The 25,957-nt window shown below is 37.4% G+C and overlaps 1 protein-coding gene across 1 annotated transcript; it reads left to right on the top strand.

Moving 5' to 3' along the window:
* The first annotated feature begins 2,158 nt into the window (after positions 1 to 2,158).
* LOC112321991 (C-type lectin domain family 12 member A) lies at positions 2,159 to 19,289 on the top strand. Its single transcript, XM_024579597.3, has 6 exons — positions 2,159 to 2,460; positions 5,974 to 6,072; positions 13,689 to 13,877; positions 15,387 to 15,538; positions 16,820 to 16,926; positions 19,004 to 19,289. The coding sequence occupies exons 1-6, from the start codon at positions 2,370 to 2,372 to the stop codon at positions 19,185 to 19,187; spliced, it is 822 nt and encodes a 273-aa protein (XP_024435365.2). The 5' UTR covers positions 2,159 to 2,369; the 3' UTR covers positions 19,188 to 19,289.
* The last annotated feature ends 6,668 nt before the right edge of the window (positions 19,290 to 25,957 follow it).

Genomic DNA, 25,957 nt, shown 5'->3' with positions numbered 1-25,957 from the left:
GGGTGTGCGAGCTGCAACCATACATTGAGGTTTCTCTCCCTCTCCTTCTGCCTCCCTTCCCCTCTCTAAAAATAAATAAAGAAAATCTTTAAAAAAGTAATCGGGACACTGATCCAGACATGGATTTGTCTTTCTTACTTTCAGTGAATCGGAGGGCACCATTAGTCTTGGATTTACAGGGCAATTCATTAATTCCCATGGCATTCCTTACAACATGCCTCTGACAAGGAAATTCATTTCAAGGTAAAGGAAGTGGGACAATGAACAGCAATTCACTGGATATGCCCCACCACCCAAAAGCAGCTGACTTGCTAGGGGAGAGGAATGATTTGAATGTTTTTTTCCGACTCAAATGTGGTATAATCTGGGAGACAATATATTATATATAATTTTGTTCGGTTTGCTGTGGGTATTTTTACTTCATTATATTTTGTCATATAAAAATGCAGTTTTTATATTGTCAATTGTGTCAATCTTTTTGAATGGCTTTTCTTGTCTCTTTTCTAAACTTCTTTCCAACCCCAAGATAATAATAAGTAAATCCACCAATGTGAATTTTCTTCTAAAATGTCAATGTTTTCATTCTTGACGAACAACTATGTGATACACCAAAGAGGACTGGAAGGGTTGGTCTATTTCCACCAAGAGAGGCTTTATTTTCATGTGAGGCATTGTTGCCTGTGCATCTATATTTGAACTAGGTGGCCAGTGTCCCTGGTCAGGTCTCTCAACTCTGTCACCTGGTGTCTGCGTGGTGTTGGATAAGGACATAACCTCTGTACGGCTCACTTCCCCATTTGTAACATACAGGTGATGATAATAGGACTTCACAGAACTGTAAAATGAAACCGGCATCAGCAAAGTGCTTAGGATGAGATAATCATTACATGTTTTGCCTATTTTTTCTTTTAAATGTTGCTGGCAAGATGTTCACTGTTATATCTTCAGGCGAATTTTGATAGCAGTTTTTCAAGTACCAGGGGAAACATCTATTAGCGTTTTAAGTTAGTTGGCATTGCATGTCTAGATACATTTAGGAGAAGGGACTTTTTCTTATAATGTTGATGCCTGTCATCCAGAAGCATGTTTTCCTATTTTTAATTTTTTCTTTTGTTCAAAAGTTTTAAAGTTTTCTTCATTTTGGTTGTGCATAGTCTTAATTATTTTGAATCTGTATTTTTTATTCTTTAGTAGCTCTTGTGAAAGAGACATTTAAAATTTTATTTTTACTGTCTATGCTAATATATAACAAAACAGTTAATTTTTTATTAAATACTTGAAAAAATCTTTGCACATTCTCTTTAGTAAAAAAAAAGCATGCCTATCTATTTTATGGTATTTATGTGTGGCAATACCAATATGAATTTTACGGTTAGAGTTACTAATGAAAATTAGAAAGAAATTACTGCAGTCAAAAACAATCACTCCACAACCCCCACCTCCACCTTGCATACTTGATCGAGAAATGAATGAACCTCTGCCCCTTGAGAATGCTGCATCATACTTACTCCACAGCTGCCTGCATAACCCTGGAGACTCATTTCCTTCCTCCTTTTGGTAGCTTAGCTGAGAGCTACCCCCAAATGACTGAGTCAGTCTGCAGAAAGACTGCAAGGCCGATCTCAGCTTTCCTGGCCTGCACAGCTATTTCTAGGGCTTTGGTATACCAACCTGTGTATGCACACCCCCTAGCATGGTTCCGGGGCCCCGGGGTCCCTCAGTATATTTCTTGATGCTAAGAAACTAGGTATCCCCTATCTCCTCTTGGCTAGCCTATGCCTTTGTAACAAGGTGGTAAGGTGGAACTTACACTCTTCCTTTCTCGAAGAGTGCTCTTTGTGTATGTGCAGCTTCCTGGCTACGGCAAACCCTGCCTATCACATGCCTTTGCAATCACATGTGCAGACCATGGTGCCAGGCCATTTCTGTAGAGTAGCGAGGGTTTGAGGATTGTGTCCCTTTTATTACTTCTCTGCTTGAAAGTTTGTCTCCAGTAAATTCCGTTATATCTGCATCATGTTGCACTAGTGATTCATACCCCTTGCGCAACACTGAAAATACCCAGACATGATTTTGAAAACTACTCTGTGGTTGGTAGACACAGAGAAATAAGAAAAAGGAAGAGATAAGAGGAAGCGTTTCTCTCCTGCACCAGCTCTCTGTTCTTGTCTGAGGCCACAACAGGGCTGCAGCTCATTTGAACACCGATGGGTAGTTGGTACAGTGTATTTAAAAAACAGAAGTTTAAGCTTGCAAGTTTCAGCTTCAGTTTATAAACAGAATTCAAAATCACAACTGCTGTTTAATATCCAGCTGCTAGGTTACCTTCATTTTTTAAAGTTTGTCAAGCTTTCTTTTCATAACCACCAATGTCTGAAGAAGTTACTTATGCAGATCTAAAATTCCAGGACTCCAGCAAGATAGAACATATGCAGAAGTTTGACCAAGTTGGTGTAAAAGGTAAGATTTTGAACTGTGGGTGTTTTGTAAGCTGGTAGAAGTGGAGTGTAGAAGGGCAAGGGTAGTAGCCCTGCACCATAGATAGTAATAGATTGGCAATGACCCTTCAACTTGAAATTTTAATTAAGCTTCTCATTTTTATCAATGGCACCAAAAGTGTTCATAGAAAACTATTATAAAGGGTTTTTTTAAAGGCATTGATCAATGTCTTGAACATTCAATCTTTCAGAGTTTAAAACATTTCCTATTTTTAATATCACACTCAAGATAATAAATAGGATACTATTCTTTATGTGGCTGGATTGTGAAATGTTTGCTTTCCCCATGAAAGGAAGCCAAGAAAAGTCATAGTTTTGTGTATTCCTTTTTATAAAAAATGCTTGTGTGTGTGTGTGTGTCTACAAGAGAGAGACAGAGACAGTCGGAGATGCCTGATTTTGTTCGATATTCCACCAAGTGAAGCATATATTGTCCTAATATGTCTCCTCCTCTTCTGGCAATCTTTTCCCAAGTTAATAAAATATAGAAGAGCTTAAGTTAAATAAAGGACACATTAAAGGATTAAAGAAGAAAAGAGACAAAGAAATATTTGGAAATAAAACATTCAAAACTACACTATACCTGGGAGCTTTGTATTCTTCCATTCTAATTTAAATCATGATATAAATGGAATCCTTGTGATGACTACCAGTGTATACTTCATTAAAATGTACTTTAATTTCCATCCTACTTATAATCCCATACTCCTCTTATTACACAGAGTTCCTACCTCCTGGCTCCTGGCCTTTTGGATGAAATCTGCCCAAGCATATCCATATTTGAACTCAATGTATTTAGGTTAGAAATAACATTAACAGTAGTTACAGAAAACTCAAGAAGTTTATAGAAATGGTGAAATTATGAGAGGGGAGCAATAGAAGGATTCTCATATTTTATTAAGTTCTTATTTCCCCACAAAATGTAACATTCTTTTAAATGCTAACATTACTCTGAATACAATTTCTGTTGTTTGATATTGGATGTGTTTATCATTAGCATGGTAAAACCTGACAAAGAAAAATAGCTCAATTTTGTGAGATTGTCCTTTAATACAGATTTCTTTTAAAGATGGATAAATTAGAAATTTTGCAATTTTTCTATTTTAATTTCTTTGTATTTCTCCACATTATAGTATAAGAAGATTCATATAACATTAATTTAATATACAATTATCTTTTTTATTCCCTAATACATGCATTCTCATCTCTTGTTCTACTACTCTGTCTTCCTAAATTTCTACTTCAGAAATTCTTTGACTCTCTAGAAAACTTGAAATCATGTCTTATTCGCTCCTGAGTTTTGTCTACTTTTCTCATTATGTAGCTTAAAGTCTATATTGTACAATGTGAACTTTATATTACGTAACATCTATTCTTACTATCTTGTCTATATACCTTCAATGTACTGTGTTTTTTTCCTTGGAAAACTTCAACTGTGCTTTGGAATCAGAGAATATGATGTCTCTAGCTTTGTTCTTCTTTCTAAAGATTGCTTTGGCTATTCGTGGCCTTTTATGGTTCTATACAAATTTTAGCATTGTTTGATATAGTACAGTCAGAATTTTAATGAAAATTGCACTGATTCTGTATATTGCTTGAGTAGCACAGATATTTTTAGCAATGTAAATTATTTCAACCCATGAGCACAAAATCTTTCCATTTATTTGTGTTCTCATCAGTTCTTTCCTTAATGTCTTGTAGTCTTCAATATACAGTTTTTCACCTCCTTGGTTAAATTTAGTTTTAGGTATTTTATTCTTTTTTGATGCCATTGTAAATGGGATTTTTATCTTAATATGTCTTTCAGGTAGTTCATTGTTAGTGTATAGAAATGCAACAGATTTTTGTGTATCGAATTTGTATCCTGCAACTTCACTGAATTTGTTTACTAGTTCTAACAGTTTTTTTTTTCTTTTTTTTTTTTAGTGTTTAGGGTTTTCTATACATAATATCATATTATTAGCAAATAGTGACAGTTGTACTTTTTCCTTCCCAATTTGGATGGCTAGGGCTTCCAAAACTGTGTTGAATAAAAAGTGGCAAGAATGAGCGTCCTTATCTTGTTCCTGATTTCAGAGGAGACGCATTTAGCTTTTCACCCATGAGTATGGTGTTAGCTATTGGCTTAACATATATGGTCTTTATTATGTTGAGGTATATTATTTCTATACACACTTTGTTGAATTTTATTATAAATTGAGGTTGAATTTTGTAGTATACTTTTTCTGCATCTTTTGAGAAGATCATATGATTTTTATCCTTTTTCTGTTAATGTGGTGTATCACACTTACTGCTATGTGGAAGTAGAACCATTTTTGCATACCTGGAATAAACTCCACTTGATCAGGGTATATAATTTTTTAAATTATTGTTTAATTCAGTTTGCTAATATTTTGTTCATGATGTTTTCATCTACATTCTTAAGGAATATTAGTCTGTAATTTTCTTTTAGTATCCTTGTTTGCTTTTGGTATCAAGGTAATGCTGCCCTTTTAAGTGAGTTTGGAAGTGTTCCCTCTTATTTTATTTTTTGGAAGAGTTTGAGAAATATTGGTGTTAATTTTTCTTGGAATAATGGTAAAATTTTCCAGTAAAGCTGTCTGTTCCTGGACTTTTGTTTGTTGAGAGATTTTTGATTACTGATTCAATCTTCTTAGAAGTAATAAATCCGTTCAAATTTTCCATTTAATTAAGTCTTGGTGAGCTATGCACTTTGGGGAATTTATTCATTTTTTTAGGTAATCTAATTTTGTGTTCACAGCAGTCTCTTATGATCTTGTATTTCTGTGGTTTCAGTTGTAATATCTCTTCTTTCATTTTTTATTTTAAGTACAATAATTATCATATAAAGTTCATAAATCACATTTTTTAAATAAGGAAATTGCTTTGGTCTTTACTCTTTAGTAAAAAGAAAACAATCAACAGAAGTCTGTTGTTAAAAAACAATAAAATAAATTTAAGGGGGAAATGATATAGCTTCATAAGGACATCCAGAGATGTTACAAGGGACAGCCTATCGCTTATGTTCCAGACATGATTTTCTGGGGAGAACATATGTAACCGAAATTATTTTCCTTGACATCCCACAATTGTCCACTCAAACAAGGGAATACTCAAATTGACTGCTGTTACCTGCCTCTTACTCGGTTCCTCCAATTTTTATGGAAAAGATATATTGTGTGCAGATTGATGGGGTTACTCACTTTGTTTAAACTCCAATGGCCTGTGTTTCTTGAATCAACCTACCAATTAACAACTCTCCCTGAAAACTAGTTTGCATGCAAAAAAGCTAAAAATTGTTTTTGACTATTTCTTGACATAGTTTTTAAAAAGTATTTTAACATGTCCTTGAGTTTCATTACTTTACCATGTATATATTAGCAAAGAAAATGCAACCTGAATAACGGATCAATCAATCAATTAGATTCAGATGTATATCATTTCCTGTTCTCTTTGCCAATTTTGCTTTCCACAGCACCTCCTGCTCCTTCCCACGGGTGGCATAAAAGAGACTTGGCTCTTGTGCTTCTGTGCCTTCTGCTGATGACTGCACTGGGAGTCTTAGGAGGCATGTGTATGTATTACCCAGGTTTGATTGAAAAGAAAGACACCTAGAATTATGTGAGTTTTACAAGGAAGTTCACTATTTGAACAGAGGCTTTGGAATGATTATGTTATATATAAACAAAAAGAGGACTTATAACCAAGTCTTTGCAGTATGATAGTCTCTTTCCCTCACTCCTGTGAAATGAATACTGTAGACCTTTAATATTCTTTTAAAAAATTTTATTGTTGTTCAGTTATATTGGCCCCATTTTTCCCCATTGCTTTCCCCTGCCCTGCCCAATGACACTTCCCACATTCAGTCATTCCCTCCTTTGTCCTTGTCCATGGGCCCTTTATACGTGTTCCTTGACTTGACCTTGACCTTTCTTCCCCCAATATCTCCCTCTCCCCACCCCTCTGGTTACTGTCAGTTTGTTCTTTATTTCCAGGTCTCTGGTTCTATTTTGCTTGCTTTTTGTTTTGTTGATTAGGTTTCACTTTTTAGGTGAAATCATATGGTATTTGTCTTTTACTTGGCTTATTTCACTTAGCATAATGCTCTCCAGTTCCATCCATGCTGTGACAGAGGGTAAGGTTTCCTTCTCTCTTTCTGCTGCCTAGTATTCCACTGTGTAAACGTACCAGAGTTTTTTGATCCATTTACTGGAGGGCACTTATGTGGTTTCCAAGCACTTGGCTATTGTAAATAATGCTGCTATGAATATTGGGGTACCTAGGTTCTTTTGAATCGATGATTCGGGATTCTTAGGATGTACTCCCAGCAGTGGAACTGCTGGGTCAAAAGGTAGTTCCATTTTTAGTTTTTTGAGGAAATTTCATACTGTTTTCCTCAGTGGCTGCACCAGTCTACATTCCCAGCAACAGTACACTAAGGTTCCATTTTCTCCTCATCCTCAACAGCACTTGTTATTTGTTGATTGGACATTCAGACTAGTGTGAAGTGGTATCTCATTGTAGTTTTAGTTTGTATCTCTCCGATGGCTAGTGATGCTAAATATCCTTTCATATGTCTCTGGGCCCTCTGTATGTCCTCCTTGGAGAAGTGTCTGTTCAGGTCCTTTGCTCATTTTTTAGTTGGATTGCTTGTCTTCTGGGAGTGGAGGCATGTGAGTTCTTTATATATTTTTTAGATAAAACCGTTGTCTGAGGTTCATTGAAAAATATTTCTTCCCATACGGTTGGTTCCTTTTTCATTTTGCTGATGGTTACTTTAGCTATGCAGAAGCTTTTTAGTTTGATGTAGTTCCATTTGTATATTCTTTCCTTTATATCCCTTGCTCTAGGGGACATATCAGTGAAAATATTGCAGCATGGAATATCTGAGATTTTCCTCCCTATGTTCTACTTTAGGACTTTTATGGTGTCACAACTTACATTTAAGTCTTTTATCTGTTTTGAGTTTATTTTTGTGTATGGCGTAAGTTGGAGGTCTAGTTTCATTTTTTGCAAGTAGCTGTCCAGATCTTCCAACACCAAATCCTCAACATTTGTTGAAGATGCTATTTTTACTTGACTTTATGTTCCTGCCCCTTTGTTGAATATTAATTGGCCATAGAGATATGGGTTTATTTCTGGGCTCTCTATATTGTTCCATTGTTCTGTGTGTCTATTCTTATGCCAGTACCAGACTGTTTTGATTATAGAGGCCATGTAATCAAAATAGTTTGATATCAGGTATTGTGATCCCTCCTACTTTGTTCTTCTTTCTGAAAATTGCTGAGGCTATTCTGGGTTGTTTATAGTCCCATGCAAATTTTTGATATATTTATTCTATATCTGTGATATATGTCATGGTATTTTATTAGGCTTTGCATTGAATTTATAAATTGTTTTAGGTAGTATAGACATTTTAATGATGTTAATTCCTCTAATCCATTAACATGGTATATGCTTCCATTTATTTGTGCCTTTTTAAATTTATTTCTTCAGTGTTGTATAGTTTTCTGAGTACAGATCTTTCACCTCCTTGGTAAGATTTATTCTAGGTACTTCATTTTTCTTGTTGCTATGGTAAATAGGATGTTTTTTCCTAGTTCCTGTTTCTGATATTTTGTTGTTGGTATATAAAAATGCATTCAATTTCTCTATATTGACTTTGTATCCTGCTGTTTTGCCAAGTTCACTTACTAAGTTGAATAGTTTTTGCTGGAGTTTATAGGGTTTTCTGTGTACACTATCATGTCACTTGCAAACGATGACAGTTTTATTTCCTCCTTTCCAATTTGGATGCCTTTTATTTTTCTTGTGTGTTCATGGTAGCTACAACTTCCAATCTATGCTGAAAAGAAGTGGTGAAAGATGACACTCATGTCTTGTTCTTGATCTTAGGGGGAAAGCTTTTAGTTTATGCCTGTTGAGTATGATATTGGCTGTAGGTTTCTTGTATATGGCCTTTATTATGTTGAGGAATGCTAACTCTACTCCCACTTTGCTGAGTGTTTTTATCATAAATGGGTGCTGTAACTTATCAAATGCTTTTTCTGCATCTATTGATATGATCATGTGATTTTTGTCTTTCATTTTGTTTATGTGATGTATTACATTTATTGATTTGCAAATATTGTACCATCCTTGCATCTCTGAGATGAATCCCACTTGATCATAGTATATGACTTTTTAGTGCATTTCTGGATCTGGTTTGCCAATATATTTTGTTGAGGATTTTAGCATCTATGTTCATCAGCAATATTGGCCTGTAGTTCTCCTTCTTTGTTGTGTCTGTATCTGGTTTTGGGATTAGGATGATGCTGGCCTCATAAAAATAGTTCAGGGGTCTTCCCTCCTCTTGGATTTTTTGGAATAATTTGAGAAGGATAGCTGTTAGCTCTTCCTAATAGTTTTGTAAAATTCTTCTGTGAAACTGTCTGGTCCAGGGCTTTTGAGTGCTGGGAGTTTTTTGACTACTTCTTCAATTTCACTGGCTATTATTGTCTGTTCAGGATTTCTGCTGCTTCTTGATTCAGTTTTAGAAGATTATATGTTTCTAGAAATTTGTCCATTTTATCTAGGTTTTCAAATTCTTGGCATATAGTGTTCATAGTAATTTCTTATAATCCTTTGTATTTCTGTGGTATCAGATGTAATTTCTCCTCTTTCTTTTCTGAGTTTTATTTATTTGTGTCCTCACCCTTTTTTCTTGATGAGCTGATTAAAGGCCTGTCAATTTTATTTATCTTTTCAAAGAATACCTCTGGATTATTGATCCTTTGAATTGTTTTTTTTAGGCTCTATGTCATTTAATTCTGCTCTGATGTTAATTATTTCCTTTCTACTTGCTCTGCGCTTTATTTGTTGTTGATCTTCCAGTTCTTGTACATGCAGGGTTAGGTTGTTTATTTGAGATTTTTCTATTTCTTTTGTATTTCTATGATCTTCCCTCTCAGGACTGCATTTTCTGTGTCCCATCGGTTTTGGGCTGTTGTTTGTTCATTCTCATTTGTTTCCCGAAATTTTTTGATTTCTTCCTTGATCTCATTGTTAACCCATTTATTGTTTAATAACATGTTATTCAGTATCCATGAATTTGGCTGTTTTTGAATTTTTTAGTTTCAAACCATTATGATCTGAGGAGATGCTTGATATTATTTCAATTTTCTTGAGTTTGTTGAAGCTTATTTTGTGACATACCATGTGGTTTATACTTGAAAGTATTCCATGTGCACTGAAAAGAATGTGTATTTTGCTTCTTTGGGGTGAAAGGTTCTGTATATATCAATTAAGTCCATTTGATGTAATGTGTCATTTAGTGCCACAATATCCATGTTGATTATTTGTTTGGAAGATCTATCCATTATTGACAGTAGGTTGTTAAAATCCCTTACTATATGTGTATTACTGTCTATATCTTTCTTAAAGTTCTCCAAGATTTTCCTTATATATTTGGGTGCTTCTATGTTGGGTGCATATATATTTACAATGTTTATGTCTTCTTGATGGATTCTACCATTGGATATTATGAAGTGTCCTTCTGTGTTATTTATGGCCTTTGTTGGAAGTCTATTTTGTCTAGTCTATTGCAAATGTATTGCAACCCTGACATTTTTTTTTTTACTGTCCGTTTGATTGGTTTATTTTCTTCCAATCTTTCACTTCCAGTCTTTGTAGGTCTTTTGTTCTCAGGTGGGTCTCTTATAGGCAGCATATGTGCAGGTCATGTTTTCTTACCCGTTCAGCTGCCCTCTGTCTTTTGATCAGAACATTTAATCCATTCACATTTAAGGTTATTATTGATAGGCACTTATTAATTGCAATTTTCCCCCTTTGTAGCTGTGCGCCCCACTCTCACACTCATCTTCTTCATCTTCTTAAAGCAGTCCCTTCAGCATGTTCTGCAATGCTGGTTTGGTGGGGATGTGCTCCTTTAGCCTTCTCTTGTCTGGGAAACTCTTTAATTCGCCTTCCATTTTAACTGAGAGCCTTTTTGGGTAGAGGAGTCTTGGTTGCAGGCCTTTGCTTTTCATTACTTATAATATTTCTTGCCATTCCGTTCTGGCTTGTAGTGTTTCCATTGAAAAATCAGCTCATATTCTTATGGGAGATTCCTTGTATGTTACTTCCTGTTTCTCCTTGCTGCCTTTGTCTCTCTTTGACAAAGATTCTCTCTTTGTCTTTGAATTTTGCAATTTTAATTATGATGTGTCTTGGACTGGGCCTCTTTGGTTCATCTGGTTTGGGATGTTCTGTGTTTCCTGGACTTTTATGACTTTTTTCTCTCATCAAGTTAAGGAAGTTTTCTGTCATTACCTTTTGAAACAAGTTTTCTACCCCTTGCTCCTCTCCTTCTCCTTCTGGTATCCCTATTATATGGATATTATTATATTTCATGTTATCCTGGAGCTTTCTTAACCCTTCTTTATTCTTTTTGAGTCTTTTATCCTTTCTTGCTCTTTCTGGGAATTTTTTTATACCTTGTCCTCCAAGGTATAAAAAAGGATCTCTCTTTTGATCCTTTGCTTCATCTAGCCTGCTTTTAATTCCCTCTACTGTGTTCTTCAATTCAGAAATTGTATTCTTCACTCCCTCCTGGCTCTTACTGATAGTTTCTATGTCCTTTTTTATGCAGATGTAGTTCACAGTAAGTTCCTTGTAGCTTTCCTGTAGCTCTTTGTAATTGTCACTGATCTCATTGAGCTTCTTTATAATCATTGTTTTGAACTCAATATTTGATAGTTTACTTGCTTCCACTTCATTTAGCAACTTTTTGGGGATTCCTCCTTTCCTTTCAATTAGGGGTTGTTTCTTTGTTCCCCATTTTAGGGGAGACTCTTCTTGATGTTTCTGCTTCTCAAATTGATCTGCTTTGACTCCTTGTCTTTGTGGTTTAAACTGCTATGGTAAGAGACCTGTGGGAGTCAGTGGTGCAGTCTCTTCAATCTCCTGAACTTGATGATCTTGGAATGTTCTTTATGTTGTTTATGTTAGCTCTCTGTTTGTAATTGGGTTTTGATTGTTGTTGGGTCATTCTTTTTTGGCTCTTCCCCTCCAGCTGGCTGACTGAGGGTCATTCCACCCACCATGTCTTGTATGCTGTTGTGTTGGTACTGCCAGAACAAAACCACACAGCCCAGGAAACAAACCCATACCTGCAAAAATAACCCCCACCCACAACTGCACTACCAAGAGCAAATGACATAGTATTAATAAGGGTGTAAAGAGATTAAGACTATAATAATAAAGGAGAAGCAAATATAAGATGACTAACTGAAAAAAAATGAGTTTGAGAGGGTAGAGGGAGGTGCACTAATAAGGGTAGGGAATTGAAGCAATGAAAAGAGAGAAAGTAAAATTTATGCTATAAATAAAAAAGGGAATGAAGAAGGCAGAATGAAGTTGGGGAGAAGGGAAGTGTACAGTATTAGGTTTAAACAGAAAATAAAAAATAAAGAGAGAGAAATAAAAAGGAAAAAAGTAAATAAATAATAAAAAATAGGAAACAAATTGGAGAAAAAGATCCACCACAGCACTTACCAACGACAAATGAGCTAAGATTAATGTAGGTGGGATGGGAATAAGAGGGAAAAAAGAAAGAAAAATTGTTTAAGAGATGGCTAGAGGAAAGGGAAGTGATTTTGAGATGATAGAAGAAGGAATACTAAGAGTGAGAAATCAAAACCAGTCTAAGACAGAGAAAAATTAAACCTCCAGATGAAAAAAAGAATGGGCTGGATGAAGGCAGAATAGAGGAGGAGAGAGGAATGATAAAATTTGAGATCTGAAATACAAGGATGGTGAAGATCCAGAGATAAAATTGAAAAAATGCAACAACAACTACCTTATCCACAAACAATGAGCAAAGATTGCTAAAGGTGGAGAGAGAAAGTGGGTATTTTAAGAGCAGGAGAAAGACTGTGAGATGACCATTTACAAGACAACTGATTTGGGGAGACTGGACAGGACAGAAATAAATAGTAAGAGTGAAGAATGGAAACAAGCTATAGCAAGAGAGAAAACAAAATTTAAAATGAAAATAATAAGAGGAAAGGAGAAGGTAAAATGGGGTTAGAGAAGAGAGGAGCAAAATATAAGAATTGGAATAAACTATAATATAAAATCTAGTGACTTAATATGCACACCCTTGAGGGACAACAAATGAATGTTAAACTATGCAGGAAGGAAAATGTTGCACATTATGGAGAAAACCATAGTAGAATTAATCTCAGTAGCATCTAGTATTTAACATTGTTTTTTCTTTCTGGATCCACCTCTGGTAATGTCAGATGGTGTCCCAGTCTGGCCTTTGGCAGCCTGTTCAGGACTACCAGAGATCTACCCTCTGTGGTTGACTCCTTCAGTTGTTAATGTAGTCATTCTCCACTCAGTAGTCAGGCTTAAGCACCACAGGGTGGGGCAGAGTATCTCCTTTCGGGCAGGGCTATTGCTTCCCCTCATGCTGATGCCACTCAGAGGGGTGTGGTCTGCCCGAGCAAGATGGCTCCTGCAGTCTGGGGGATGGCGCAGCACTGGGATCCCAGTGGCTCCTCTCTCAGTTCTCTCCCCAAAGCTACCATCCCCAGTCTCTCCTCAAGCATCTCTAGTCCACTCTGCATCCCCCCTTGTTTGCCAGAGCCCAGGGTAAGCGGATACATGTGAAAAATTTATGCATTGGCCCTTTAAATGCCTCTCTGCTTCTCCAGCTGTCCATCTCTGGTGGAGAGAAACCCTGCGGCTTTTTGCAGCTGGATGTTATCTGTATACTTTTCAGGCTCTGGTGACGTAAACTAGGGAGCACAGCTTGGGGTTTAGACCCTGCACTTCTCAGGGGGACCTCCCCAGCTGCTGAGATATCCCTCCAGTACTTCAGCTGCCACTCATGAGGGCCCAGCCAGCCCTTTCGCATCTCATCCACAATCTTTACCAGTCACGTTGTGTTGAAGCTCTTTCTTCTGTCTGTCCGTGGTTAGAAGGCTTCTCTCCCACAATTGTTCAGTTGTTTATTCTGGATGATTTCTCCATAATTTTGTTGTAATTCCAGATTGGTCCTGGGAGGAGGTTAGTGTAACTTCCACTCACTCCTCCACCATCTTGGATCCTCCTAATATTCTTAATGTTATTTCAGCAAAAAGGAGGCTATGGTTCTACTAAGGGATTAAATTTTTAAAATCATTTTCTTTTTCTGATCTGGAGTTCACCTAACTTCAAAGAGAGAAATGGGAAAATTTAAAAAACTACAAAATTTCAAAGAAGAACTTCAGAGAAATGTTTCTCTACAACTGATGTATAATATGGATATTTTCAAGAAGATCAGAAACATCTCTATCACACTGCAAGAACTGGCCACCAAATTATGTTATGAGTTATATAGAAAAGAACCAGGTAATCCTATATTCATCTCTGCATTATTTATTAGACAATGATCTAAACCTAGGTGTCATGTGAGAATCAATTTTTCCTAGGAAGTCATTTTTGGGGAAAAGGAATTAAATATAGTTGACAGAGGAATTGATATTTCTATGCAGTTAGAAGAAAAACAGAAAAAGTAATAATAACATAGGCCCCAAAATTACAGGGGATGGCAATAACTTAATGAGACATTAAACAATGTACAGTTTCTCTAATCTGACATTCACTAGATTTTGGGGGGGTACTGAGGTCAACAGATGTTGGAGAGAAAAGGATATCTTTTTATAGGTGCCCTAAATTTCAGTGAATTTTTCACTTTTGTTTATTTATTTTATTTTATCTTATCATTGTTCAATTAAGAGTTGCCCCACCTTTCCCCTTTTACTTACCTCAGTGAATTTTTAATGAGAGTCAAGAGAAAATAAAGTTAAGCCTTACCCTTGGAATTGGAAGACATTTGCCTTTTAATATCTCTAACACTGTCTATTGCCGTAATAACTAAAGTATGTTCTTTGTGCCCTTGCAAAGCCACCCAAATGTTGAACAAGTCAGAGCTAGAAATGGAATAGCTGGAGAAGGCAGGATTGATGTTTGTGGGGTTGATTCTCACCACCCAATGTTTCTTGTGATGAGCCTTTATTACTATGTAGTAATTTTAAAGAATGACAAAAAGAGAACTGAATTAATCATCATCCAGGGATCCTGAGGTGGGAAAATATACTGGAATCCAAGTGTTTAATTTGAAATGTGTTGTTCAAATTATTAGGTTGGCCAAAAAGTTCATTTAGTTTTTTTCCCCATACTATGGCTCTAGTGGTGCTTAGTTGTCTTTAACTTCATTCGAACAACTTTGTTAGATTGTAAAAACTGTCATATTAGCATGCATTTTAAAATAAAACTTATCTAAATTGGTATATTTGTGCAGTCATTTTAATATTGAAGATAAAAGAATATGCAACATTGTCAGTGTATTATGCTTTATTATTTCAAGAAAGGTTAAAATGTAAAGAAAGGTGTGCAGTGTGTGGAGAAGGTGCTGTGACTGATCAAACACGTCAAAAGTGGTTTGCAAAGTTTCTTGGTACTATTGAAATTTTTGCCAAATAATTCTTTGCTGTGGGGCTGTCTTAAACATTGGAAGATGTTTAACAGCACCCCTGGACTCTACCCACTAGAAGCCAAAAATGGGAGATAGCTGACATATGCAAAATATCCAAATCAATAAAGTTATTGGTGAAAATGAAAAAATGTGTCTTTTATTTTATGGAAAAAACTAAATGGACTTTTTGGTCAACCCAACATGTTTTAGACACATTGTGGTGATATATAGGGGCTTAAAATATAAGATGCATTTTCTTTTTCTTTGTTGTAAGAAGTAGAAAGACAAGTAAATTTGGTTAACTTAACGTAGAGGACAATGAGAATAATGAGAATAATGAAGACTATCAACACACACCAAATGAAACGACATTCTTCTTCCAGAGCATAAATGCAAACCTTGTCCAAAAGAATGGATGTGGCATGAGGACAGCTGCTATAAACTATTTAAGAATTATGACACGTGGCAAAATAGTGACATGACATGTTCTGCTCACAACGCCAGCCTGTTGAAGATTAAGAACAAAAGTACATTGGTAAGGTTTTTATGGATCTCTGCTTGGGATGAAGGAAGTCACTTTTCTCGAGATAGAATAAGGAGGAGTGGTGCATGTTGGGGAAGATATGTATTAATATAGACATGATTCTGGCTTATTCCAGTTGGGGCATGAAGTGACTGAGACTTGGCACACTTATCTCAGCTAGCCAAGGGACAGCATATAAAACTGTAAGCTTAGAACTTTAGCATCAGTGGAATCGGAGAGGCTGGGCAGATGTGTAGTAATGGGGCACCGAGAATCAGGTCTGTAAACATTTCCAAATGTAAGGATCAATTTGCAGAATACAATTTATGAGCATTTATCTAAAAACAGAAAATCTGGAAATTATTCCTGAGGTTTACCAATTCCATAAAATGTACATAGGGGGAGATTCTTTATTTCCACCATTTTGCATTTGTTTAACTAAGAGAGAAAGCCAGCACATACTAAAATAAGAAGATAGCTTGGGTAAAATATAAAAAGCAGAATTAAGATGGAATGATAAAGGCAGGTATATTGCAGAGTCCCTGAATCCAAGAAAAAGTAAGTTCTCTGGAAGATTTATTTATATATTTATTTTTCTAATATCTAATTAGTATATCCATGTTTTAGTTATTACTCAGAATTTCTGGTCTCTCAGATAATAATCATATTTATTTTTTAAGCCAAAAATTCATTTTCTCAAAAAACTCAGCTTCCTTACACAAGCAACTTTGCCTTCTATATAAAAAGGGCAAAAATCAATCCATAGCTCTTCCTCAAATGATCCATTTGCAATGATTTACTCAAAAAAATGTTATTATGGCTACACAGATCTGGACTGTTTTTAAACTCTATTCTATAACCACTCTCATCTCATTTTGCTATGTTTTTCTCCTACTGTCTGTTTCTATTAGCATATGTTGAAGGTGATTAGCTGCCTCTTTGCCCCAGACTGAATATTTACTGCCCACTATTTGAATTCTGAAGTTTGTGAACGATGTTGACACTAAATTAAGGTTATGTGTGGATTGGTAGATCCTTCTACAGTAACTGATGCATAAAATGCTGGAGGAAGTCTTACAGTTAAAAACACTGTCTCAATTTTCTTTAACAACATTGAAAAACAGTATTATAATATTAGAAAATGTTACCTTAAGACAGTTATTTGCCTTTTTAACTGTAATTGAATAACAATAAAAATTTTAAAGAAAGAGAGTTATTTGTAAGAATTTATTGTGAGCTAACATACAGAAATGGGAGATGGTGATTTTAATAAACCATCTGTATTTCCCGTAGGAATTTATAAAGTCCCAGGAGTTATATAACTATTGGCTAGGATTATCTCCCAGGAAAGGTCAAACAGACTACAAAAACTTGGATGAGTCACTTACCTCCTTTGACTGGTAAGTCTTTAGTTTTCCTTGAATGTTTCTAGTTGATCTGAGTAAAGGAGTTTTCCTCAGGAGCATTGTGGATTACTATTAAAACTGGCTTCAATTAAAATTGCATCTGTAAAGAATTCTTTTCCATAAGTATTCTTATGTATCTAATAATGCAAGAAGTTGTCACAATTATCTTCTCATTATCTTGACAAGCCACTAACAAATTTATAGTAGTCAAATAAGGGAGAATTTCTGTAAATAGTGTTTTTATCTAAGAGCACTATAGAAGCCAACACAGTTCATTGGGTTCAAGCATGTACTTAAAATGATGCTCAGTGCTGGGATTCATAGATGAACAAAAGAGTGATGCTGCCCTTAGTCACTTCACCGTGGTTAGTATGACCAAACTAAATGTAAAAATCTGCAGATAAAAAAGATAGAACATGATAATGCTTCAGTCAGAATAACAAAAAAATAAATTCTAGCTTTGAAATTTGTGTTATAACTGACACTTGAAATGGCCATTTTTGAATGGGTATGTTAGAGCTACACCAGCACTTCTGATAAAGAGAGTAAAGTGCACTTGATTGTGTGCACTGCAGATAGGCTATGTATAACATGGTTTGTTGTGTAATATGTTAAAATATGACTATAAATGCATTTACATGTTGTATTTGTGTGGCATGTAGTGGGGAAAAAAACAAGACTTACATAAAAATAATGTCAAAATTTTATCTGCAGTTTACAATACGTTCAATCTGGGAAGCAGATTAGATTAAAGAAAGAAGCCAGAGTGTTACCTGCTGCATACTGCCCACAAATTTACACACGTGTGTGGGGTGAGGACACATGAAGCAGGAGTGAACTCAGGGTGCTTGTGTTGCGGCGCTGCCACACTGGCTCTGAGCCCGGCGATTCCTGCACACTCACCACCTTGGCCAGACAGCACACAGAAGTTCTGACTGCTTTTTTGTTTTGCTTTTTTTCTTCCAATAAAAATAGTAGGTGAAGGAATATGGATCAAAAAGACAAGGCAGCTCTGTCTTTGGCAGTTTGCAATGATAGGCTAGAATAGACGATAATACAACATAGGATGAAAGAATATGCAGTTAAAATATCTCATCAGTGAAGCCCTAAGGATAAAGGTAGTGTGTGTGTCAGAGGAGAGTATAGATGGAACCTTGTTTTGAAAAAGTAAAATTTCCATGTGTTTATTTCTAATTTTAGCTAATGGGAAGATAATCTGGAATGGACTAAAAATATAATAGATGTTTCTAATTATAAAGAAATAACACAAAAATAAAAGTTATATAATAATGTATGTATATATAACACATTATATTTGTATATAATATATAATTACACATATATATACACATATAATTCCCTTTTGTTTTTCATTCTAAATGTTATTTTGGAGCTTGTTTCTGAAAAGGGCTGTGATCAGCGACTTTTGTATTATGTCACCTCAAATAGGAATCTTTACTTTCGACAATTTGATGAACTTACTTAATGACTAATCATTATTTATAAGCTCAAGTATTAATACTAATTTTTTCCAAATGATAATGTTTTCAATTTACAAGTTTGCCTTAATGCATAATCCCTAACCAATAATCTTGGATAAGGGGCCGGTAAAATTCAGAATTTCAGAGTAGAATCTCTAAAAACATAGTTAGAGGGATAGGTCACTTGGAAATGATATGAAGCTTAAGGTATCATACATTAGGTTAATTCCTGATTTTGGCAATTATGAAAAACATTTGAGGAGGACAGTGTCAAATATTTACTACTGAGCCAGTTACCCTAGAGGATCTAATGGAATTGCATTATTCTAAATCATATTAGGTATTAGGGAAGGGAGGTATTGTGTTTGAAAGAACAGCAAATATTGCAGATGTGGGAAAGGGAAAAACAAGGCAGTCTTCGACATTATATATGCCAATAAAAACGAGGACACTCGTGATATTCTGAATGATAATTAATTTTTCTTAGACAATGCAGAGCCTAGGAGCAATGATATATTAGAAAAGATTTTTTGTGTTAATATGCTTCAAATGTTTGACTAGCCAAGTGTAATTCTGTATTTTCTCTTCAGGTTTACAAGAAATACAAGTGACTTAAGTGATGGAACATATTGTGGATATATAATAAATATAAAGTATGTTCATTATGTTTCCTGCACTTACAAAAAATATTCTGTATGTGAGAAGTTAGCTAATCCAGTGAAGATTGAGAGTACACTCATGAATGAAGAACCCGATGGAAGGATGTATAGTTAGTGTAATTATTTTGCCTTAGATACCATCCTCAAGTAAACACAGCTTTCAACAGCGTACATCTTGGGGACCACACAAATGGAATAAAGATGCTGTGAAACTACATTTCTGCCTCTTGCCTAATAATTTACATTGTCAAATTTCTTCTTTCTCCTCAGTTTCTAAGTAAAAGAAACCTAAAGTCAGACCTAAAGTGAAATCATATCATTTAGATATAGTCAGATAATATTAAGCACCAACACAGTGATTTGGGTGAGAATACTGAAAAGGAAAGTACTTTTTTTCTTGATTTTCCAGACATAAACAAGGTAAATACCAACCTTATGGAGAATCAGAAAAAAAACTCAATCTGGGAATATATAGAAGTGTCATAGATCATGATCAATTGGGGTTTATTCTAGTAATACAGCCTGATTTACATTTTGAGAAAAAAAGAAAGATAGAAAATGGAATTGTCCAATACTCTCCAAAGCAATCTACAGAGTCGGTGCAATCTCTATCAAAATACCATGACATATTTCACAGATATAGAACAAAGTATTTCAAAAACTTATACAGAACCACAAACAACCCACGATAGCCTCAGCCATTTTGAGAAAGAAGAACAAAGTAGGAGGGAACCCAATACCTGATATCAAACTATTTTGATTTTAAGGCCCCTAATCAAAATGGTTTGCTACTGGCATAAGCACAGACACATAGACCAATGGAACAGAATAGAGAGCCTAGAAATAAACCCATGTCAACATGGTCAGTTAATGTTTGACAAAGGGGGCAGGGACATAACTAGAGTAAAAAGAGCCTCTTCAAAAAATGATTTTTGGGAGATCTGGATAAATACATGCAAAAAAATGAAACTCGACCAACTTACACCATACACCAGAATAAACTCGAGTTGGATAAAAGATTTCCATATAGGCCGTGACACCATAAAAGTCCTAGAGGATAACATAGGCAGGAAAATCTCAGATATACCACACAGTAATATTTTCACCAACATGTCCCCTAGGGCACAAGTGGCAAACACAAGGCTCTCAGGCCAAATCCAGCCCTCTGCCTTGTTTTATCCCGCCCAGCACCTGGCTTCTACCAGGTGGCAGCGCTGAGTTCTTTGCCCCTAGTTAAGAAGTAGTTACATTTATACAGTCCTAAAATTACATTCAGCCCTTTGAAGGCAATCTCGAGGCTGATGTGGCCCGCCCCCCCCCCCCCACCCCGTGAAAATGAGTTTGACACCCTTGCCCTAGGGCAAGGGATATAAAGGAAAAAGTTTAAGAAAGGGGCTACATCAAACTAAAAAGCTTCTTCACAGCTAAAGAAAACATCAACTAAATGGAAAGGGAACAAGATTTTTTTTTTTTTTTTCTTTTTTTTTTTTTCTTTTTTTTTTTTTTATTTTTTTAATATATTTATTGATTATGCTATTACAGTTGTCCCATTTCCCCCCCCACTCCATTCCATCCTGCCCACCCCCCTCCCTCCCACATTCCCCCCCTATAGTTCATGTCCATAGGTCATACTTATAAGTTCTTTGGCTTCTACATTTCCTACACTATTTTTACCCTCCCCCTGTCTATTTTCCACCTATCATCTATGCTACTTATTCTCTGTACCTTTACCCCCCTCTCCCCCTCCCACTCCCCTATTGGCAACCCTCATGTTCTAGTTGTTTGCCTAGTTTGCTCTTGTTTTTGTTTTATGTGTGGTCGTTAATAACTGTGGGTTTGCTGTCATTTTTACTGTTCCTATTTTTGATCTTCTTTTTCTTAGGTAACTCCCTTTAACATTTCATATAATAAGGGCTTGGTGATGATGAGCTTCTTTAACTTGACCTTATCTGAGAAGCACTTTATCTTCCCTTCCATTCTAAATGATAGCTTTGCTGGATACAGTAATCTTGGATGTAGGTCCTTGCGTTTAATCTTGGGTAATGTAATTATGATGTGCCTTGGTGTGTTCCTCCTTGGGTCCAGCTTCTTTGGGACTCTCTGAGCTTCCTGGACTTCCCGGAAGTCTATTTCCTTTGCCAGATTAGGGAAGTTCTCCTTCATTATTTGTTCAAATAAGTTTTCAATTTTTTGTTCTTCCTCTTCTCCTTCTGGCACCCCTATAATTCGGATGTGGGAACGTTTCAAGGCGTCTGGGAGGTTCCTAAGCCTCTCCTCATTTTTCCAAGTTCTTGTTTCTTCATTCTTTTCTGTTTGGATGTTTGTTTCTTTCTTCTGGTCCACACCATTGATTTGAGTCCCAGTTTCCTTCTCATCACTATTGGTTCCCTGTACATTTTCCTTTGTTTCTCTTAGCATAGGCTTCATTTTTTCATCTGTTTTTCGAATAGATTCAACCAAGTCTGTGAGCATATTGATAACCAGTGCTTTGAACTGTGCATCCGATAGGTTGGCTATCTCTTCCTCGCTTAGTTGTATTTTTTCTGGAGCTTTGAAGTGTTCTGTCATTTGGGCCATTTTTTTTTTTTTGTCTTGGCGCATCTGTTACTTTAAGGGGCGGAGCCTTAGGTGTTCACCAGGGCGGGGTAACGCTGGTCGCTGCGCTGTGACGCTGTACGTGGGGGCGGGGCCGAGTGGGAGCAATGGCGCCCGCCCCACTCTCCTCCGGTTTCCAATCCTCCACTCTGCTACCCACAATCAAACTGGGCCACTCTGGTGCTGGTTCCCGAGTAAGTGGGCCTGTGCACACTCCAGGCCCCTGTGGGTCTCTCCAACAACCTCTCCTGTGAGGCTGGGAGTCCCTCCTGCTGCCGCCCCAACCCCCACGGGCGTTTTCAATCAGAGGTTTGAGGCTTTATTTCCCCAAGCTGGAGCCCTGGATTGCGCGGTCTGCTTCGCTCCCCACAGTTCGCCCGGTTTATCTCTGTTCGAATGTGGGGTCGCAGGGTGCTACCCCCTGCTCAGCCTGCCCCGTTCTCCGCCACTCTGAGTCCGGCCCTCTCGGTTTATCTGTGCCAATGTGGGGCCGCAGGGTCTGCTAGTGCTCAGACTGCCTGCGCCATTTGTCCCACACTCCGCCAGTCTCAGTCCCGCCACAGCCACGCGAGTCCTCTCCACCCCGGTGCCCGTCTCCGCCCCTCCTACCAGTCTGGATGAATGTTTATTTTCTATTTCCTTGGTGTTGGTCCCCCTTGCTGTTGGATTCTCTGTCAGTTCTGGTTGTGCAAGGAGGCGCAGTGTGTCTACCTACGCCGCCATCTGGAACAAGATTTTTTTAACAGGACTAAATAAACACTAAAAATGAAAAAGATAGAAAAATTAGATTTTATAAATAAGAACAGTACTAGGGAATGAAAATGCAAGTCAGAGCCTTGAAAAAGACATGTGCTGAATTTTTTGATATGTGCTGAATTTTGTATTAATATAACATATACATATCCACATTTATATAGGGCTCAAAATAAAGATGTAATTAACTCCTATAAATGAATAATTAAAAATCACTCTAATTAAAAATGGGCAGAAAGACTTAAAGAGGTACTTATCAAAAAGGATATTCAAAGAGCCTAAATACATATAAAAGTTGCTCAATATAACTGTTAACCAGAAAATAATTTAAAATAAAAATATAGTGGGGTACTCTCCAGAATGAGTAAAATTAGTCTGGCAATACTAAAAGTTAGCAAAATGTGTAATGCACTGGATTTTCTGTGGTCAAACTATCATCAGTATTCTTAAGTCCAGGAAACACTTTTCCCAGAACCCGCTGACCTCTTTAGGTACTGGTGAGAATTAGACAGTGAAGGGAACTCGAAGAATAACTAGAAGGCAACACTGAAGCAGAGATCATTATTTTCAACAGGTTGCTCTAGTCAAAGAGTAGGACGGGTGAAAGCTGAAGTGCCTGGTAAGCCTCAGGTTATCATCTCCCCTTCTCCACACCCAGCTCATCTTGCTGGCTTCTTAGCCTGCCAGCTCACGGTGGCCGCAGGTCTCCCCACAGGTGCGCTGGTGCAGTCCTGCAAAGACTGCTGTATTCTTGTGGGAGAATTTCTAAGGCATTTCATCGTAACCCCAATGTTGTAAATGCACATATTTTTACTTGGGAATGAATGACCCAAGTTTCGAAATACTGCATTTTGAAATGCAAAGCTATTTGCACTTCAAAAGCTGGCTTTTACCAGCACCAGGCCTGGGGGAAGGTAAGCAAAATTCCTAAAACACTTTGAGAACCTCCTCTGCTTGTCTCTACCTGTCAGTCTCCTGTTAGGTTCAGTTACTGAAAGAGCCTTCGTCAGTACTTGCTCTGCATGATGTATGTTCTCAGTGAGTCACCAAGTAAGGGCGTGCATCACTAGATTGATACAGATTCATGCTCAGTGCGGGTGCTTGGTTTGAGTCCGCTCCTCAGATGTCCCAGGGATACCATATCTAGCTGCTACCCGTCGAGTGCTCCCACACTTTTGTGGTGGGGTAGGGCCTTAGGGAGTCATCAAGGTCAGGCCAGCAGAGCTTATCAGGCCCAAACAGACCAAAATATGATCCTATGAAGGGAGGGCTCTGCACTGGTTGGGCATGCAAAGGAAAAATGGTCCCTGTCCTAAAACCACAGAACTCAGTCTGTTCCACATTTTGTCAGGAGCCTGATCTCAGGAGGGCAGGGCTGCCAGGATTTGGGAGGATAGGGCTAGTGAATCAGTGGGCAGTGCTGGTTTGGCTTGGGGGAAGGTAGGGGAGATGGCCCCTGTGCCAGAGCTACACAACTTAGTCTGTCCCAGGTTCTGTCTAGATCTTGGCATGGAGGGGCCACTGGGATACTTGGGCTAGTGAATCTCCCATGAGGGGAAGGTGCCAGTCAGGTTTATGGGAAAGTGAGGTGATGGCCCCTCACCCCAAAACCACACAGCTCAGTCACTGACACACCCTGAAGTTTCCCAGACCTCTACACCCCACCCAGGCAGCTGACTTCTCAGCAGGGCGCAAGCTCTGCAGGGTGGGATGAGAGGGAATTTAGAGGGTGGGGCTATTGCTTTCCCCCAGGATGATGCCCTATAGCAGGTAGCGCCCCACCCAAGAAAGGGTGTCTGCAGGTCAGGACAGTGACTCATCACAGGGATTTTGGTGGCTGTCCCTTAACCTTTCTCCACAAAGCCACAAACCCCCGTCTCTCCTCCTGTGACTAGTTTGTTCGGCCCTCCTTCCTCCAGGGTCCAGGATGCATGGCTGTGAACAAGATTTTGTGCTCTGGCCTTTTGCCTTTTTCTCTAGCAAACTCACATCTCTCCCTCTTGGACAGAATCCAACAATTTGCACAGCCAGATGTTATGTGAGTGCCTGTTCCAGGCTCTGATGCTCCCAGCTGAGGGGCCCAGATTGGAGTTGAGACCTCACACTTACCAGGGGAAACCTTTGCTGCTGAGATATCCCTCAGGAATCTCAGCCGCTGCCCGTGGGAGCAGGACTAGCCCTTTGCACATCTCTGCCCTTCTTAGTAGTGTCGGTGTGGCTTCTTTTGGAAATCCTTGGTTATAAGACTTCTCCTGAGCTAGTCTTCAGTTGGTTATTCGGGTTACTTGCTCTATGTTTCAGCTGCAATTTCAGATGGGCCTTGGGAGGAAGTGAGTGTAACTTCCACCTACTCCACCTCCATCTTGGATTTTTCTCATTTTATTTGGTTAGGCTCTTCATCTTCTTTTTCTTGATGTGCCTAGTTAAAATATTACCAATTTTGTTTATCCTTTTAAAGAACAAGCTCTTGGTTTAATTGATCTTCTTTATTGTTTTTTAGACTCAACTTAATTTCTTTCTGCTCTGATCTTTATCATTTCCTTCCTTTTACTCACTTCATGCCCTGTTTGTTTTCCTTTTTCTAGTTCCTGTGTGTGTAAGGTTAGATTGGTTACTTGCGATTTTCCTCTGTAAGCTTACTGCACAATGCTCAATCTTTCTTGAAAGTCAATACAGGTGTCTTTATTAATAAGAATATTTAACAGTTTCTTTGCACTGAGCAATACTGTGATTATTTATTCATGAATTAATAATTTATCCATTTAGAGATACCAATTGAAGATGTGTCACATGGTGGTCACTATGCCAGATAGTCAGGACACAGTGAGCACGCGGTCCACTGACCAATCTTGTGCTGGATCGCAAGCAGGGCGCTGGGCGTCCCTGAATCTCAACTCTGCAGTCTTTAAAATAGGTCAATATAAACATATGTACTACTTTCCTCCCAAAATTCAAATATTAGAATTGAGATCCTATCTTGATGGGTGTACTCTAAAGAAAGAACTACCACTTTAAAGTATATGAACCTTTTTTTCTTGTCCATTAACACTGTTTTAACTTCTCAGGATTCTCTTTAATCCAGAAAAATAGGAAGTAAAAAAGGAAAAGAAAAACATTTTGTTGAGAATTAACTCACCTGTGGTTTTCTGGGAGTTAGTAGTGGGTTAAGTACCACATGCAATTATAACAGTGTTTTCACAGGCACAATGTGATTAACAACTTCATATATGCAGGAATAAATATACTTGAATTTACATTTTCACGGGGTAGTCTCAAGTCTAGATATCCGTATGGTTTTTCCACAAGTTAAAAAGAAATATTTATGTTTAAAACGCACATTTTTCTCTTAAGACCATTTCTTCAACTTGATGCTTTACTGGAGGAAGTTAGAAAAGGGAGATAAGACATGTGCAGAAGTAACAGTTCTGTTTTTGACACTATTTTTTGCTTGGTTTTTACAAAGGCAGTTCACTCAACTTAGTCCCTGTGTGCACGAATCACCCAACAACAGCAAGAACAATTTCAGAGTGATAGCCC

The sequence above is a fragment of the Desmodus rotundus genome, chromosome 3 (genome assembly GCF_022682495.2).
Source record: "Desmodus rotundus isolate HL8 chromosome 3, HLdesRot8A.1, whole genome shotgun sequence".
In the NCBI taxonomy this organism is placed as follows: Eukaryota; Metazoa; Chordata; class Mammalia; order Chiroptera; family Phyllostomidae; genus Desmodus; species Desmodus rotundus.
Note: the sequence above shows the minus strand (reverse complement) of the source record. Positions and strands in the feature narration are given on the sequence as shown.

What these genes read in the sequence shown, in the direction of transcription:
- LOC112321991 (XM_024579597.3), top strand. Translation starts at nt 2,370, where the DNA reads ATGTCTGAAGAAGTTACTTATGCAGATCTAAAATTCCAGGACTCCAGC. An exon ending in TGACCAAGTTGGTGTAAAAG is followed by an intron (nt 2,461 to 5,973) that starts GTAAGATTTTGA and finishes TGCTTTCCACAG; the next exon opens with CACCTCCTGCTCCTTCCCAC. An exon ending in TCACTTACCTCCTTTGACTG is followed by an intron (nt 16,927 to 19,003) that starts GTAAGTCTTTAG and finishes TTTTCTCTTCAG; the next exon opens with GTTTACAAGAAATACAAGTG.